The sequence below is a fragment of the Pieris napi genome, chromosome 7 (assembly GCF_905475465.1).
Source record: "Pieris napi chromosome 7, ilPieNapi1.2, whole genome shotgun sequence".
Taxonomy (NCBI): Eukaryota; Metazoa; Arthropoda; class Insecta; order Lepidoptera; family Pieridae; genus Pieris; species Pieris napi.
The window spans coordinates 992,532-1,011,078 of record NC_062240.1 but is presented as its reverse complement, the minus strand read 5'-3'; the positions used below and the strand labels follow the sequence as shown (position 1 = coordinate 1,011,078).

General features: G+C 36.2%; 1 protein-coding gene across 2 annotated transcripts in view; it reads right to left on the bottom strand.

The window, feature by feature from the left end:
- Positions 1-91: 91 nt before the first annotated feature.
- The window catches only part of LOC125051255 (protein dachsous), a 237,852-nt gene continuing 219,396 nt past the window's right edge, over positions 92-18,547 (bottom strand). The window contains exons 5-16 of one of the 2 annotated variants that reach the window (XM_047651467.1): positions 11,999-12,171; positions 11,178-11,407; positions 10,613-10,799; positions 9,978-10,386; positions 8,168-8,515; positions 7,880-8,034; positions 6,636-7,710; positions 5,720-6,440; positions 4,508-5,634; positions 3,906-4,196; positions 3,486-3,777; positions 92-3,298 (exon numbers count right to left, since the gene is read on the bottom strand). In XM_047651467.1, the coding sequence (XP_047507423.1) occupies positions 676-3,298; positions 3,486-3,777; positions 3,906-4,196; positions 4,508-5,634; positions 5,720-6,440; positions 6,636-7,710; positions 7,880-8,034; positions 8,168-8,515; positions 9,978-10,386; positions 10,613-10,799; positions 11,178-11,407; positions 11,999-12,171 (7,631 nt within the window). In that variant the 3' untranslated portion in view covers positions 92-675. Of the gene's footprint in view, positions 3,299-3,485; positions 3,778-3,905; positions 4,197-4,507; positions 5,635-5,715; positions 6,441-6,635; positions 7,711-7,879; positions 8,035-8,167; positions 8,516-9,977; positions 10,387-10,612; positions 10,800-11,177; positions 11,408-11,998; positions 12,172-18,547 lie in introns of those variants that run through there. The other variant, XM_047651468.1, reaches the window with a different exon arrangement.

The following is an 18,547-nucleotide window of genomic DNA, read 5'->3' as shown; positions in this document are numbered from 1 at the left end:
AGTTCGAACACTGGAATACATTTAACACGTATCTATTTGTGAGGAATCAGGTCGTTATCATTATAAAGGAAATGTTAAATGAAAATCAAACTTTAAATCGTACAATTTTATTTTTCTCCGCGTCAACTCCTACAGTCGTTGAAACTTATTTCGTAATATTTACATTACTTTTCTTATTCGTAATATTTAAACTTACAATTTAGATTTAAATATTGCAAATAAAATCTAAATTTAAGACGAAAATCACAGTATAATTTATCTAATTACATTTTTAATTTAGAGGTATACATTTATTTTTTCAAAAGATCTAACTAGTTGGACATAGATATGTGATTTACAAAGTGTTTGAATAAGCTAACTATTAAATTGCGATATCTTATGTAAAGCTGTTTTTTATCTAATACGTATAACATGGCAGTCTTCATTTAAACTATACAAGGCACATACAATCTAATATATACAGTTAAAGTTAACACCCGAAAAGAGATATTTACATTTACCGCAAAATCGGTAATAAGCGCTTAACATCACTTTGAGCACATCTAATAAAATACAGTACATGCACAAAATGTTACTACAATTAACCAATCCGATCACATCGGTCAATAAATACACTAATACAATACTTATAAGGCAAACAGTCGAGATTTATTTACAAAGTTCACTGGTCTTTAATTATAGTCTCATAGTTGAATGATTAGGTTTTCTATTTCCTGGGACGGGAGGTAACCCCGGCCCCACTAAAGGTGACATCGACGGCGATCTCGTTGCTAGAGGGGACAAGGAAGGCGAAAAGGAAGGAGACATGGCTGCAGCAGCTGAAAAGCCTCCTGGGATGTCGTGGCTTATAGGCGAACGAGGTAACAAATGTTGAGGCTGCCGACAAGACAACGAAGGCGCCGGGCAGCTTCTAGGCGCAACGGTAGTCAATAAAGGCGGGGGCACACTTTTGCCTCCAGACATTGATGTTCCTTTACTTTTAGCACTAGATGCTCCACTATTTCCACTTTGTAAAGAAACAGCGTCATCTTTTAACCTAGCAATTTCTGAAAACACGTGAGCTAGAGGCTGATATTGTGGACCCCAGTCCAATAAATAATCCCAATTGTAACTACCCGTTAACTCTTCTTCTGAATGCACTATAGAACTTAAACTTCCGGTCATTGAGGGTCCAGCCGTGGGTACTGCAGTATTTTCACCAGGAGCACTGGGAAATGCTCCTAAAGCCATCGCTCGATCTACGGCAGCACTCGCTTCATCCGCGTTGCTGCCTCTATCGCTGGCGGTTACTTCGTTTAATTTGGCGTAAATCAGATTCGTGATATCATTCTCGTGCGGCCCGTCCTCGTCAAAAATATTGTGCATTGGATCTATCGGCCCATGATGCAACATTGTATCTTTATTCGCAACATTTTCAGAGCATCTCCGCGATGATGTCGATGCACCTCCACCTGTGCCAGTATCAACGATACCGAGTCTAGCTAAATATTCTTGAGTGTTATGAACAGATACGTCTGATAAGTTATCATCGTCTACCCCATTCGTTTGCCTGTCTCGTTGAAGTGGGCCTTCATTGATCATCCTTATTTCTTCATCTTCTCCGTCCTCTCCGTCTTCAGCAGATCCTCGTCCACTAGAACCCGATTGGTCTGAGCCCGACAGCTCTGAAGTGGTCGCGGCTCCAGAATTAGAACTGGCAGTATGAGCACCATACGGTGGGATCTCATCATATTTAGGAGGTGCAAATTGGTTCGCTGAATTGACAGCACCAGTATTGCGTATCGTTATTGAATCAAATGCACTGGGGTCTACATAACTGTTTGTTGCTCCGACTCCCTCCGAACTTAATCCTGGTTTATTTTCTTTTTTGTGTCTTTTGTTTTTCATATGTAAAAATAGAAATGCGGCGGCGAAGATGATAATAATAAATATAAAAGCTATCAGAAGCCCTAAAGCCCAATCCGACAATCCACTATTTTGAGCTAATGCTGGATCATTCAAGATGTTGGTGCCATCTGATACGATTGCGGCAGGGTCTAACAATATTTCGACTGCAGTTTTATTAGTAAGAGATCCCTGTCGGCCTGAACTTGCAGTTATTACTAGGCTTATTGATTTATCGCCACCAAATAAAGTTTGTATTGAATCCACTTTTTTCTTAAGAATAATCATGCCCGTAGTCCTGTTTATCTTGAAGTAAGAGTGAGACGTAGATAGCTGGTAAACTATTCGACCGTCTATACCTTTGTCTCTATCTGTTGCAGTAGTTTGACCTATAATGTACCCTGCCGGTAGAGATCCTGATTTTGGAACACCGAAATTATACGTTTTCTGAGTAAACTGAGGGTAAAATTCATCTCTACTTTCTATATCAATTCTGACTTTTACTGTGGAGCTTCTGCCACCTATATCTGAAGCTTTAATGGAAAACTCATATTTATTCTTAAGTTCGTAATCAAAGACGGCATTAGTGTTTACTAAACCACTTATTGAATCAATTTGGAACATTTTCCAAGCGTCGTCGTTTTTGTTGTAATTCGAAGATACAGGTCCAATAGAATAGTTCAATGTGCCAAATTTTCCTTTGTCCATATCTGTAGCCGTAGCTGTAAAAACAGATGTGCCAACTCTTTCATTTTCAGCGATACCTTCGAAATACTCATTAACCGGGAAAGCGGGAGTGTTGTCGTTAACATCGAGGATTCCAATCTTAATATACGCAGCATTGCACAAACAGGGTACTCCTTGATCACAGGCAACGACGACCAAGTTATAACTAGTTTTTCCCGTATCATAGTCTAGAGTTTTATTAACAGTTAAAACGCCTGTCATTGAATGCACGTAAAATGACTTGTCATCATTTCCTGAAGTAATATTAAAAATAATATCTGAATTTGCAGTGCCATATAGATCTGCATCCGTCACAGAAAATTGCGTTAGACTATGCCCTATTTTAACATCCTCGCTTACTGTGAGATCGAATGTGTTAATAGCAAATATGGGGGCATTATCATTTGCATCCGTCAGTGTCACAAATACAACTATAGACGTTTTGTTTTGTTTGTATGAAAGCATTTTTCCTTGCTCGACAGCGGCTAAACCGAGCACGTATGATTCTTGTCGTTCTCTATCGAGCCTTTTCGCGAGTATTAATGCACCTTCAGTTGTAATATCAAACATATCGCCATCATTTCCGGTAATAATTTTGAAGTCAAGGCTATATTTCTTTAAAATATCATTTATTCCACCGATTTGCAACAAGGATGTACCCTCTTCGGTATCTTCATTTACCGTTATCCTGAAAAAATAAATTTATATTTGATAAATAAGTAAAAATAATTATAATGAGGGGACTTTAATGTAACTTTACTTAAGTGCTTATGCACACGCAGGTGAGTTTACTTCCTCAAAAAGTGATTATCCAAATCACATACTGATTCTGAGCCTAGAGAATTAATGGCCAAATATATAAGTATTTAATTTACCTATAGGTGTCTTGCCCAATAAAGGGTTTGATTTCCGATGAAGCACCACTGCTGACTCTGACCGATGTGATTGCCGATTTGTTAGGTTTTCCATGATCTGTGGCTACAACCGCCAGTTGTATATCTCGATGGTCATTTGGAAGGGAGCTGTAGTTGACGAACATTTCTCCAGTGACGGCATCTATGTAATATCCATCCTTTGATTCAAGAAATTGATATGAAATATTGCTATTTTCACCGCTGTCTTTATCCGTAGCTTTTACAATTCCAATTTCTATAGTACCTGACCCTTCTGAAATTGAAATATAATAAAATAAGATCTCACAAATACCAACAACAGAAACAGCAAATTGTTTTATTTTTCTATGAATAAGTTAGAAATTTATTATTATTATAAAGTAAAAAAAGTTTATTATTTACCCGGTAAAACACTGCTGTATGAGACTTCTTCAAAAACTGGAGCATTGTCGTTTATATCCGTAACTTTTACAGTTAATGTTGTCGTAGCTACATGTTCGTTGTCCGACGCAGTAACGTTAACGATATAACTTTTATGACTTTCGAAATCGAGCGCTTTATTAAGAACCACTTTGCCACTGTATCTGTCAATTGAGAAGATATTTTCATCCTGAACTAAAGCATACTTTAACGCCGGATAGGTGTCCACGTCGTTCGCAGTAACAGATGTTAGAATTGAGCCGACTTCTGTTCCTGTAAACAATGAAATAATAAATAAGATCAAGCGATCCGTACCCTGAGTATGAATATACAAAATAAAATGAACAAAACTAAAACTTGGCCGAGAAACAATGAAATGAAAAAAGATGAAAAGATTCATATACCGTTCCTTTCCAGTTCTACTTAAATATTCATGGCGAAAAGGGTCAGATATTTATTTTTACTCTTTACTCGATCATATTATGCATCAGTACATCATGTAGATATATAATTATGTAGATTACTAAATAAGAAATTTAAAAGGCAGAAGTGATAATTATTTTCTATTTATATTTATTAAATACCTTCAGAAACAGATATGACGTTTGGTGGCGGAAATGTCGGCTGATTATCATTGACATCGACGACGTTTATCCTTAAAGTGGCCGTCCCGGTCATTTGTGGGTTTCCTTCGTCGGTCGCTATAACGGTTAGCTTGTATGATTCTCGTATTTCTCGGTCGAGAACGATATTTGTTTTAACGGAACCCGAAAACGCAGGCTCGATGATAAATGCGTTGTCATGGTTACCATCCACTATGTGATATAATATTCTCGCGTTCGCATCCCTGTCTTCATCCTTTGCAGCTAATTGAACGACGAATTCACCTTTCGTATTGCCTTCAAATACGTTGGCGATGTATTGTTGTTGAGTAAACCGTGGGGCGTGATCGTTTTGGTCTAAAAGATTTACAACAACTTCACAATAAGCGTACAAGGGCGATGATCCTTCGGTTCTTGCAACGATTACGAGTCTCCGTCTCGGTCCTGGATAAGTTTCATAATCTAAGCTATCTGAAGTATTGACTCTAAGAACGCCACTGTTACTGTCTATTTCAAAGGCATACTGGTCGTTTCCATTGCCGATATCATATATAACTCTCTGTCTTCGCCCGTCACTTCGCAGGGCGGTGACTTGAAGGACCTCGCGTCCATAGGGTACATTTTCTTCTATGGTAATGTTGTAAGTTGAGTTTTGAAAGCTTAATGTCGAAGTTTGGTCAGAAAAGTCACCTATACGAAGTTCTATGAGGCCTTCGGAACTTTGTGGTGGATTTCCTTTATCTTTGGCTAAGACCTTTAGATGTATTAGTTTACCGTTTTCGCTTGCTAAACTTTGAGTGGCCGTTAGAACCCCAGTTGTGGGGTTAATCCGGAATTTATGGTTAGAACTGTCGAGGAGTTCAAAAATAATTTCAGCATTCGTCCCAATATCATTATCTGTTGCGAAAACTCTGAGCAAACTCTGTCCCGGGGGTATGAGTGTAGCGATTTGTTCTTTGAATGGATATTTTGTGAATATGGGTTTGTTGTCGTTCACGTCGTTGACGGTTACTTCTACAGAAACCCTGGTCGATCGCGCGATATAACGACCTTGATCTGTTGCTACGGCTTCAAAATGGTAGACGTTGATTTTTTCCCGATCGAAATGTCTGAAATAGAAACAGAAATTATTATCAATTGTACAACATTTAAAATATTTTATTAAATCAATTAGTGTTAAAGTTTTTTGCTTACCCAGCCGTATAGATGACGCCACTTTTGTTATCGATACGAAACAACCCTTGACTTTCATTTGCGAGGGAATAAACTATTCGTTTATTGTATCCAAGATCGGCGTCGGTGGCTCTCACTTTAATGATAGAAGTATCGAGGGATGCGTCTTCTGCGATGGCGGCTGAGTAATGACCCGTATCGAAAACGGGATCGTTGTCGTTTTGGTCTTCCACCATTACCGTTATATTGCATGCGCCCTGTAGGGCTACAGGGGATCCATGATCATAGGCCGTTATTTTCAATTCATATCTGGACTGTGTTTCACGATCTAGGGCTTTGGCGGTGAGTTTTCCTGAAGTGGGATCAATACTAAACTTATTTCCATTATTTCCTGAAGTAATGCTGTATGTTATAATTCCATTAGCACCAATATCTTTGTCGGTGGCAGATACTGTGTGTATAATTTCAGGATCATTGTTTTCGGGCACTGTCAAAGTATAGCAGGATCCAGGTTTGAATGTTGGAGCATTGTCATTATCGTCTAAAATGTTTATAGTTACAGTCGCAACATCAAAATTACTTGGAGATTGGAAGCTTTCCGAATCAGTGACATAAACTGGAAAAATATATTGTCCAGTTTCTTCTCGGTCAACTTTAGATTTGATAGTGATTGTTCCTGTCCGCTCATCGATTACGAACTTATCATCTGCTACGCTTGAGGGTATCATGTAGCTCAACGTACCTGAAATAAATACATATAAGTTATTTTCGATCAAACAAGATTATTGGAACAAATAGATCAACACAGCTTAGCTAAGCTCTACGTGGTTTTTAATGCCTTCAAAGTGGAACGTCAAGAGTTTTGTCCCAGAAGTGAAAAAAAAATATTTTTTTTGTCTTTCGTAAGCTTTAAAGCTTGAGTGGATAATTTAATTACCTGAAGTCCCTCTTGATGATTTGGCCGTAACTCTTGTTACGAAGCTACCAGCACGGATATCTTCACTAATGTTCGCCTTGTACAGTGTTTCAGTAAACCGAGGTGGGGTGTTGGTTGATTCCAGCAAGTGTAAACTTAATGTCATATGACTTTGTCTTGGAAATGGCATCCCATGATCGGAAGCTGTCAGATTGAGCTTATATTGCCCCGGCCTTATATTCGAAGATTCAGAAGTAAACTTTTTCGATAATGTTAACTTCCCCGAATCATAATCCATAGAGAAGTAAGAATGGTCATTTCCGTTAGATATATAATAGGAAACTCTTCCGTTATCTCCCGAGTCAGCGTCAATGGCTAAGGCTTGATACAGCACACCCGTCAAAGCATTCAAAGTGACAGATACTTTACGAGCAGAAACAAAAGTAGGAGTGTTATCATTTGCATCCACCACAGCTATGTGTACGGTGGCAGACGTAGAGATTCGTTCACTTACAGTCACCGCTTGGTCGACTGCTTCTACCACAAGCCAGTATTCTTTTAGCATTTCAAAGTCTAGCAAAGCTGTGAGCGTTAAAGCGCCAGTGAGAGGATCTAGATTAAACATGTTTCTAGTAGGAGGCACTGTTGAAACTATGTGATAGTTCAGTTCGCCATTGACACCTGCATCTATGTCCTTTGCTGTGAAATTGTATACGTTTATACCAACTGCTGTAGTTTCTGGCACTCCTATTTTGACTGGATCCTCCGGCCACTGCGGACCGTTATCGTTTACGTCGATAATTTCAATTCTGACGGTGACGGCACTGCTTTGGGGGTTGTTAGTGGCCGAAGTATCCAACGCTCGAACTTCAAGTCGATATTCATCTTGGACTTCTCTGTCCAACTGACGTGCCACCACCAAAGAGCCAGTCCGTCTATCGATTTCAAAAGTTCCAGGTACGTGGTCCGACGTCAACGACATCAAAAGATATGATATCTGTCGTTCTTCATCACCATTAATCAAATTTTCGTTTGGATCGCTGTCGCAACATGTAACAGTTCCAACAATATGCCCAATTTTGGAATCTTCTCGCACCTGAAAATGAATACAACGATTTTAATTACAAACAGCTATGTAAAATAATTGTCTAAACTTCTTTTCACTTTACTTACTTACATTAAATATCCTTTGTAAGCATAAACAATAATAGGTTTATTTTTGTGAATTATTTAAAATTACAGCTTGATAATAAAAGAATACGTACTTTATAGGATAAGCTGGAACTAGTAAAAGTAGGTCTATTGTCGTTTAAATCTAGAACCTCTACTTTTAATTGCCGAACAGTTTGTCTTGGAGGTTGACCCGCATCTGTTGCAGCTACGGTCAATCGATATATTGACCTCTCTTCGTGGTCTAACACTGAAAATACAAAAAAATATCTTTACTATAATACACATTAAAACCTACTTCCAATGCTGACAGACATACGTTTCTGTTAAACATTTTTATATTTTGAATAATTAAAAGAAAGTTTTAAGTAATATTAAATTACCTGTGCTTGTTTTAATAACTCCTGTAGAAGAATCAATGACAAATATACCAAAGCCATCTGTATCACGGTCATTCAGTATTGAGTATGTGATAGATGCATTGGGCCCATTGTCTCTATCAATCGCTTTTACTTTCGCTACTTCAGCTCCGGGCTGTTGTTCCTCCCTTACACTCACTACATCCTCTCTAGGATCAACTATCTCAGGGGAATTATCGTTGACATCAGTCACTTTTATTATTACTGGAACCCTGGTCGAGCGGGGCAACGAACCCTGATCTTTGGCTTCAGCGAAAAGGGAATAAGTATGTTTGAATTCTCTATCGAGCATTTCTTTGGTTGTTATAATTCCTGTAAAGCAACATACAATATAATTTCGAATCTTAAATACCACAAACAGGTTTCACGTACACGCATTAAATACTGGACAGTATCTCCTGTCTTGTAATAAAACATGAAATAGAAAAGCGAGACTTCTATATTTTAATAATAGTTAATGGCAGGTCACGGCGCTTGGGCATGCGAGGATGTTTATAACTCAAAGTGAACGCAGGTAATTCATCAACACTACGAGTGTTGAAGTTATTAAATAATGCTCTATGCAATTTTACTAAACAGGTTTTCTTTATCAACTTTTATATTGCCTTTTAGTAACGCAATTATAACGCTAAATTTAATTAAAGTAACTAACAAATGGAATCCTATTCGCAAACGTTATATAAACACTTCGTTTAATAATTGGCAGAAAGGATTGATTCAAGTATTTTGAATTCGGCATCACCTCTTTGAATCGCCGACAAATAAAACGAGCAAGTCACGAACGATTATGGACATAAGAGGCAGTATCCGAAAAAGTATGTGAGGAAATCTGGATTCCCTATCAGCTTGGTAGTATACAGTTGTCATCGTCAATGATTTACGGTTTTACTTTGCATTTAAGATGCTAACTAGCTAAGGGGTGTCGATAAGCCGAATTGAGATAAAACGGTTATTCATCAGTCACTTAAACTAACATTTCCTTTTTTTGCATAAAATCGTGAGCGATCTTTATCTCATCGATTTAGTAACCATTCTCGAACACTTATATGTGATAACGAAATCTTGCAACTAAAGCTAAACATCAAGACAACACCAAGATTTAAATAAAAATAAAGAAATCCGACTCCAAAGTCTTCTATTCGATTTAATGTTATTAAACATAAATAAAAGAATCTGCTACATTGCTTTCTAGTACAAAATTATATTTAAGAGATAAAATTGGATGATTTTTTACTAAATTTTTTGTTCAAAATTCTCTCGTCAATAACAAGGAATGTCATTAAAAATATCATATTCTCGGGGAAGCAAACAAAGGTAAAACTGCTCCCTATTCCTTTAAATTGTTCAGGTATTAATGTGGTTTTGTTGACACAAACTATTTGGACAGTCGATGAGTCTTAAGTCACAACATACTTTGGGTCTTAGCTTTCAAAGGGGCCGGCTGCGCAAACAATTGTGAGTGGCAGCTAGGACTTGGAGCTTGGCAAATACCAGGACGGCGCAGTTTGTATTAATCTGTATTGTTTTATCTACGCTATTAGCTTTGCCCGCTGTTTATTTTTTGCACATACAATGTTGAGACAGAAAACCATTCCAAACTTATGAACATTATGTATAAATGAAAACGACTGCTAATGAAGACTTTATTATCATTAAACTTCCTATAGAAACACGATAATTTTTTTTTTACAATTAGAATCGTTTTCTTCAATTATGTCATAAAACCTGTGATTTGACTAAAGACGCTCACGATTAGAAATTAAATTCCACTCACCAGTAACAGGGTTAACGACGAAACTCGTATTAGTCGGAAAGAGGCTGTATCTAACGGCCGCGTTATCTCCCAAGTCAGCATCAGTGGCCGCAATCTTCCCAACAAACGCTCCAGCCTTGCGGTTCTCCTCAACTTGGAATTCATAGTTGGCTTGTGAGAAAACTGGATCATTATCATTAGCATCTAATACGTTGACGACGAGGCTGACGGTCGCCGACAGCGGCGGGATCCCATTATCCGAAGCTATTATTGTCATGTTGTGTTGTGGGATCGATTCTCGATCGAGTTCTTTAGCGAGTTGCACCCACCCGGTACTGGGCTGTACTTTGAAGTATGTGTTGTTGTGTATGCGGTAGGTTATTCGTGCATTGTTGCCTGTGTCTTTGTCTATCGCTTGAATTTCAAGAATCTGGAAATTATACAATAATGTAATTTATAAAATCAACCATATTTACTCTATATATACTCTATCAATCTTACCATACATTAGTCACTAGTTTAATGTTAATGTGTCTTACAATCGAGCAAGTGTCAGTAAGACAATTCAATGAACTTAATACATGGTTTTACATTTACGTATAGGTTCAACGATATAAGGGCCATCTTTAATATATTTAATTAGTCTTATTCTTTACCTTTGTATTAATCGCGTCGGATTCTAACACATTGGCGCTATATGTATCATGTTCAAATACAGGTGGGTTGTCGTTAACATCTTGTACATCCACAACAAGAGTGAGGTTAGCTGCAAGCTGCGGTGAACCACCATCTTTGGCTGATATCACTAGAGTATGTCGGACAAGGTTCTCGTAGTCCAGCGGCCTAAAAATAAATAGAAATATTCATAATGAAATTTTCTACACAATATTTTGAGTCTTTATTTAAAAATAACTAACAAATGCCAGGCGGAAATCTTTTGAGATAATTTTAATGACATTATATCATTACTACATTATCACATATATTGACAGTTATACATGTAATTAAAAACCTAATACGGGTACTTAACTGACTACTGATAACTGACTCTTTTATTCAGACGATCATATCTCTTTTTTCCAGCTGCTCATTTAAGTATTTCCAAACAAATTCGACTTAAGGTCTATGGGCGGTATCATTTAGCATCACCTGAGCATCCTGCCCATTTTCCTATTTTATCAAAAAACTGGCATGGGAAAACCAATATATCTATTTTCTTACCGCAATAAAGTAACCAGTCCATGTTGTGAGTTCACTGCGAAAGTATTCATGGGTCCAGTAGCTGAAAGAAGAGAGTAGGTGACCAGCCCGTTCTTCCCCTCATCCTCGTCTATAGCTCTCGCAGCATAAACCACAGATCCAAGCGCCGCTGACTCCGCCACAGATACCTTAACTGATGATGTACCAAAGCCCGGTGCGTTGTCGTTTACATCCTCTAAAGTGACTTGAACCTGAAATTATTCATTAGTTTCTAAGCGTCTATTTGGTAATATTTTGACAGCAATGCAAGTTGTTGTAGTGTTAGGTTAGTAATTAGTATTGTATTCAAGTGTTTCTGAATTTTTTCCAATATTGAGTTACGTCAATACACGACCAAGTAATCTGCACAGATTTTAATCAGGAATCACATAAGATAGATATAAATAATAGACACAAACAACCCTTTGACCAGTGTTTCCCAACCTTTTTTGTGCCATGCCCCACCTCAGCCTTTTTAGTATACTCATTCCCCCAAATTTATACTACATAATTTTTAATATAAAAAATTGAATTGTACACTTAAGAAACTCTTACTCACTCTCTTGTTAAATGATAGGTTTATAGTTCAATTCAGATTCCAAATAATTTTAAGAATAGTCCACCTTAACAATCAAATAGGCCCCATGTGGGACCCACGTTGGGAAAAACTACTATAGATAATAAAAAATGTTAAGATCCTAAAAACTGCCAAGGACTTAATACCACCTTACAGTATCTCCAACGGTTTTCGCGCCATGATATTATTTTATCAAAAAATGTAAAAAAAATATCTATGCCCTTACCTGCGTCTGATCATAGCTGGCCGTATTTCCATTCGCAGCTCTAACGTTGAGCAGATACGTGGCTACAGCCTCCCGGTCCAGCTGACCAGAAGTCCTGATGGTTCCCGTGTGGGGCTCTATTGTGAACTGGTGTCCTGGATCACCTGATACTATACTGTACCGCATCAGTTTACCTGCAAAAACGTGAATTTATAGAAGTTTCTCTAGTATATATCAATTGTATAAGTTTTTAGGTAAAATGTTTAATAGTAGACCAAACGAGTGAACGGAATTATATTTACGAGTATCTTATATGTCAAATATAATTCAATGCATTATTAATATGAGTGTACTTAAAGGATATTGTTTCAACAGTTGTATTAAATAATACACAAAAGCCGTCCATAAAATAATTACCCTTCAGTAAAGTCTCAGTGAAACAGTACCGATATAAAATAATTCCGCTGCGCTTTCTTGTGGCTCTTAATATCTCAACTATGCTTAAACATACAGCCACCAAGAACAAACAATAAGAATAACTTTTTTATATGGGGTAATGATATGATGCACTGTTGGCTTCAGCGTGCGACCCTCATCCCTGATGTCGTAGGTTCGATCCCCGGCTGTCCACCAATGGATTCCAATCCACCAATTTTTCTATGTGCATATTTAACATTCGCTCAATCGGTGAAGGAAAACATCGTGAGGAATCCGGCGGCTTGTCTTAGACCCAAAAAAGTTGAGGTGTGTCAGACACAGGAGGCTGCACACCTACTTGTCTATTAGATTGACAAATGATCATGAAACAGATACTGAAATCTTAGGCCTAGACCTTAAGAGGTTGTAGCGCCACTGATTTACTTTTTAATGATTATTGTGTAATGTAGTATACATTCAATCTACCGACAAAATCAAACCTAATCGTAAAATCTACCTACCATTTTCATAAATGTACTAAAATAATTAACAGCATATACGAATTAAATTTATATGAATTGGGTAAAAAAGTTGTCTATTGACTATTTTTTGTCCCATCTTCAGAGATTTTCTTGAGAAAAATATACGTAAAAAAGCTCTCAAGCAAGCAAGAGCCTTACGGAAGGGGGAATATTATTAAAAAATTAATTAGGTTAAGAATTACCAAAGATACCACACGTTAACAAATTTTATACTATCTTTTCATGCGTAAGTAATTTATTTACTTTTCTTGAACAGATCGCACAAAAGCGATAAGGCGAACCGTTGTTCTCCATTTAATGATTATAATTTGTAGTGATTTTTGCAACAAAGTCTTAAATCAATAAATCCTACTCAATTTAATATATTCAATAGTTCCCTTATTTTTTACGTCAATAGCCACAATAAACCCTCGTCTGTGTGTAGTCAGTTCAACTCAATTTTCCTGGATTATAATATGCGGTAAAATTGACCAGTCGCTATTTACGGTGACCATAAATATTTATGTGTCCGTATCATTTTACTTTCGACATCTAATGGCATTTAATATAAGTTGAAGCTATGATTTTGTCGGTGCATCGTTTGTATTTATATCTTACCAAAAACTGGTATATTTTAATGAAATATTAAGCAATGTTTTTTTACCATGACTAACACGTATGATTTATAAGTTTAGCTTACTACTTCCAATTAATTAACAATTTAATAACTCATTTAATTTTTTTAAATGACATCCAGGTGACTGGATTGAACAATTATTATTGTGATTATTTATTTTATACTAATAAGATTTGAGAAACACCATTAAACCGCAAATTTTCAGATGAACTATCACATCTTAATTGAGAGAACAGTGTTGGCCTTGTAGTTCCAGCGTTCAACTCACATCCCTGAGGTCGTAGGTTCGATACCCAACAGTGCACCAATGGACTTTTTTTCTATGTGTGCATTTAACATTCGCTCGAACGGTCAAGGAAAGCTTCGCGAGGAAACCGGCTTAGACACAGGAGGGTGATCACCTACTTGCCTATTAGGTTGATAAATGATTATGAAACAGATACAGAAATCTGAGGCCTAGACTTAAAAAGGTTGTAGCGCCACTGTTTTATTTTATCACATCCTAATACTGAAATATTTCACTCATTAAATCGATATCCCTAAATAATTGATGATCTGATAATATTAATAATGTTATTAAATCAGTACCTAAATCAAGTCAAAACCGAAAAAACCGCTTTCTATCTATCAAATTTTAATTGGCACTTCTCACAGTAAGCGATTCAGTCGTATTTCTTTTTCTGCTCGTTTTTGCGGCCGAGTTTTTTCGCCGTACGTTTTGGGCAGGACAGTTGACGCAACAAGATTGATATACGGGCTTGACGATGTATCGGATACTCTTTGTTTCTGTAACTGGTCCGAAACCGTCGGCACCCCGCTTATTATTTGAGTCTGATGCTTTTATTTTGCAAGTTTTAGACTTTAATGTTTGTTTTTGAATTGCCGATTTCCCGGTATTTTGGGTTCCTTTCGTCGCTTCAAAAGTTTATTTGATATTGCAGTTATTCAATTTATTGTTAAGTATTTTTACAGCTAAGTTGTGATTGTTGTCTAAAGTGTTTTTTATTTCATATTTTAAAATTTTATAAGTTGACGTTAGATTAGTATCTAGTCTTTTAAACACAGACCTTAAGTTAATTCATTAATTTTATAATGAGTTAAATATGAGAGAAATTTGCTAATTATTATTGCTGTAAAGCACTAAAAGTGTGTAATGTAATAATATAAAAAAATATGAAGTTTTACTGCGACCATAAAAAATATATTCTTATATACGAATTATAAAATGTATTAGTAAATCAATCATGTAATCTGTCACATTTGCAACAGATAAAGAGATTTACATTATCTAATCGACGATGATAGTCTAAAACAGGCTTAGTTGCAAAATAGTTTATGGAAATAAGCCAGGTGCGTACCACTTTGTCTGGCTGATCAATCATTCATTAGCTAAGTACAAGGCCGTGATTTACTCTGAAACACACTTGGAATGCCCTTCTAAATTGAAATCATTAATGGCACCGCGATTATCTCACTCACGAACCACCATTTGACTTCAATTAAGAGTTGTAAAGATTTCCTATGCGAATTGTTCGATTCTCGATTTGAGTTTAATGAATTAATTATCTGTGAGTTCGATTATCTCTAAAGGGCGCAGGCGCTGAGAAAGGTCTGCCTTATTCTTATCTGCATATCAAAAAAGCAGGAGTTATCTATAATTTAAACTAGCTGATTGTCACGAACTCGTCTGCATACAACATGATATAAAGCTATGTTTATATTTATTTATATATATATATATAATGGTATCAATCGCTTATACGAGTACTGGGAATAAATAAGGCGCAACTGCGTTTATCTGTGAATATAAGAGAAACAACATATAAAGCCTATATTCTAGGTTTTATAAAATAAAATAATATAATGAAAAAAAATTAAAACATCTTACATCTATTATGTGAAGTGACAAATTAAACATCGTCGATCAGACGGCAAAGAAGAAAAATAAAATATAAAAAGAGTTTGTATAGGAAAATATATTATGTTTTCCTTACATATATTAAAATCATCAACATAGTTCTTAGCTATTCCCCACAAAAGTTAATCTAAGAAGCATGAACCCCTTTAATTCCTTATGCTACTTTGGATTTTTTAATTATTTCTCTTCTGAGGGTTACGAAAGGTAAATAAGTTGTTACCATCTAATTCCCCGATGTCGTTAAGGCATCGCTATCATTAGTGGGAATTTTCGCACGTGATTGCACTTCGCACACAACACTTAACTAAACATTTTAACACATAAATCGTGTAAACAATTTCAGTTTCAAGCCGTCCAAATAACGTGGAACAAAAACTTGGAAATAATTGAAGTGAAAAAGGGGCATAGAAAGTTGTCCGCAAAAACTGTCGTTTCGGGTCTGGGTTGGACGACCTCGCCTGTATTTATTCGTATCCTTGGACTTCTCTGGATTGAATTTCAAATTTCCAATCGTGTCGTCTTGCAAGAAAGCGTAAACCAAATCTTAATTTTCAAGTTTTTTTGAGAATGCTTCTAAAATGTTCTCGACGTAATATTAGTGCCATTGGTGGTAAAGGATCGCTAATGTTAAGCTGATATGATAAATATTAATCGAAATCACCAAAGTAAATTATTATAAATAAATCAAATAAATCAATGGCGCTACAACGTCTTTTAGGTCTGGGCCTCAGATTTCTAAATCTGTTTCATGATCATTTTTTAATCTAATAGGCAAGTAGGTGATCAGCCTCCAGTGCCTGACACACGCCGTCGACTTTTTTGGGTATAAGGCAAGTCGGTTTCCTCACGATGTTTTCCTTCACCGTTCGAGCGAATGTTAAATGCGCACATAGAAAGACAGTCCATTGGTGCACAGCCGGGGATCGAACCTACGACCTCAGGGATGAGAGTCGCACGCTGAAGCCAATAGGCCAACACTGCTCAAAGAAAATTATTATAAGTAATATAATTGCAACCGCTTTTAAAATGGCTAGATCAAAGTAAACTAAAATACGGCTACAGATAAACCACATATACTGATTCCCAGAAGCATTGACATGTTATCTCCAAAATTGTATCGTAAACATTAGTACTAAAACGTCAAGGTAAACATAAAAAAGCCAAGAAGTCGGAAATCTATCATAAAAACTTTTAATAGTCCCTTTCCCTGCTTAATTATGATATATCTCAGTCAAGAATGCAATATAAATAAAATTATAGAGTACCTTTACGCAATGTTCGACCACTTAATAAGTTGCGTGTGGTCCGGTGTAATTGAATTGATAATGCTGCCGTAGTGGTTTTATCATCTCTAGCTTGTATTATAATAGTGATAATACCTATATTATATTAGTTTGTAATACTCTGCTTTCACAATGCTAATAACACATACGTTATAGAGTTTATACAGAATCTTTGAGTGAGTTTATATATTCTATACCACAGTCCCTAGCAGATATGTGTAACGTGTACCGGACATGCAAAGGACTTTTGTGTATTACTTTCTGCTATCAAAATGTTCATATAAAAATGAATACGTAGATTGTGTTATTTAAATTCAAATGTGTTATTGTGAGAAGTGAGAAGAGGCGCTACAACTCTTGATCTTTCTGTATCTGTTCCCTTGTTTTGCCTACTCAGTACCTACACACACACATACAAATATACACACACCCACACAAATACACACACTACAGTACATTGGCACCACGGAGATCTTCAGTGATTAAACGATTAAAAATCAGTCACCAACATTTGCTATAATTATCACAACTTTCTTATGCATCCCATGCTTGTAATATTTGTGATTTTGAATCTAACGAATGTTTGACACTGATTAACTTCAGCTTCAATAAATTAAATAAAAAAACATGTAAAACAAATTAGTTTACCGACACAGCCTCAAAACTCGATTCGGGCTCATTAAATTATATTTTTTAATTAATGGATGTTCCTCTCCGGGCAACTGTGCTATAAATCTGATGGGGCGTGCGTTTAACATTGAACTGTTATGCTCTTTCTAATTAAAGTGAGCTCGTCGAAATTGAACCGACTCGGGTATGAGATGAAGCGAGCTTAGCCAAGGTTTATTAGTCTTCGTACTACATAGTAGATCTTATGAATCCTTTTTGTTCTGAAATCTTTCGCTAGGCTGTTTTTGTTTTTTTTTTTTAATTTAAACTTAAAAACACCTTCAAATTTTTTTCTACATACTTTCATCGCTTGGCAATGGCCATGCAATAATGTGATGGCGTATGTTCTTTAACCCCATAGAAGTTAATGAAAACATTATTATTTGTGAAATGAATGAAAGAAGGTAAACATTTTTGGCTTTGACATAACCTAACCTGATCACAAACGCCACAAAAACCTAACCTAATGTTATTCGCTGGAACCCACTGGGAACTGAGACAATATCATTTACATCATGCATGTAATATTATTAGTTTTTTATTTATTTAAAGCGACTCCTTAATATTACTTAAGGTATTACATACAACGATACGAACGATAGAAAAAAATTAAGAGCTGTTTTAAGGTTTGATTCGACTAAATAAATAAATATTCGATTGAATAGAAGCGACTCCAAAATGTAAAAAGATTAAATAACAATACAAAAAGAGAAATCAGACTCAAAACGGGGTTGACTTTGTTAATGTGAGAAAGGTATAATGAATATGTTATACTATATGTAATAACAACGTCGTCTGCACAACATTACCATATAGAAGCTATGTAGAGTGAATTTAAAATCAACAGTAGTAAGCGTACTTCCCTAAAAATCTATCTTATATATATAAAAAGAAAATGGTGTTCGTTTGAGGCTCTTTCACGCTTAAACCACTGATCGTATCGACATGAAACTACCACCATTCGATGCGAAATTTTTCCTAGATGGTTTAATTCCAACGTTCCTTCATTTTTTTATTTCTGTTTTACTTTTATGAAAATTTTTCCCGCTAATAAAAACAAAAGAGGCTTCCTAGAACCGCAAAACGTCAACATCTGTTAAAAACTCGATTTTCGAAATATTTCAA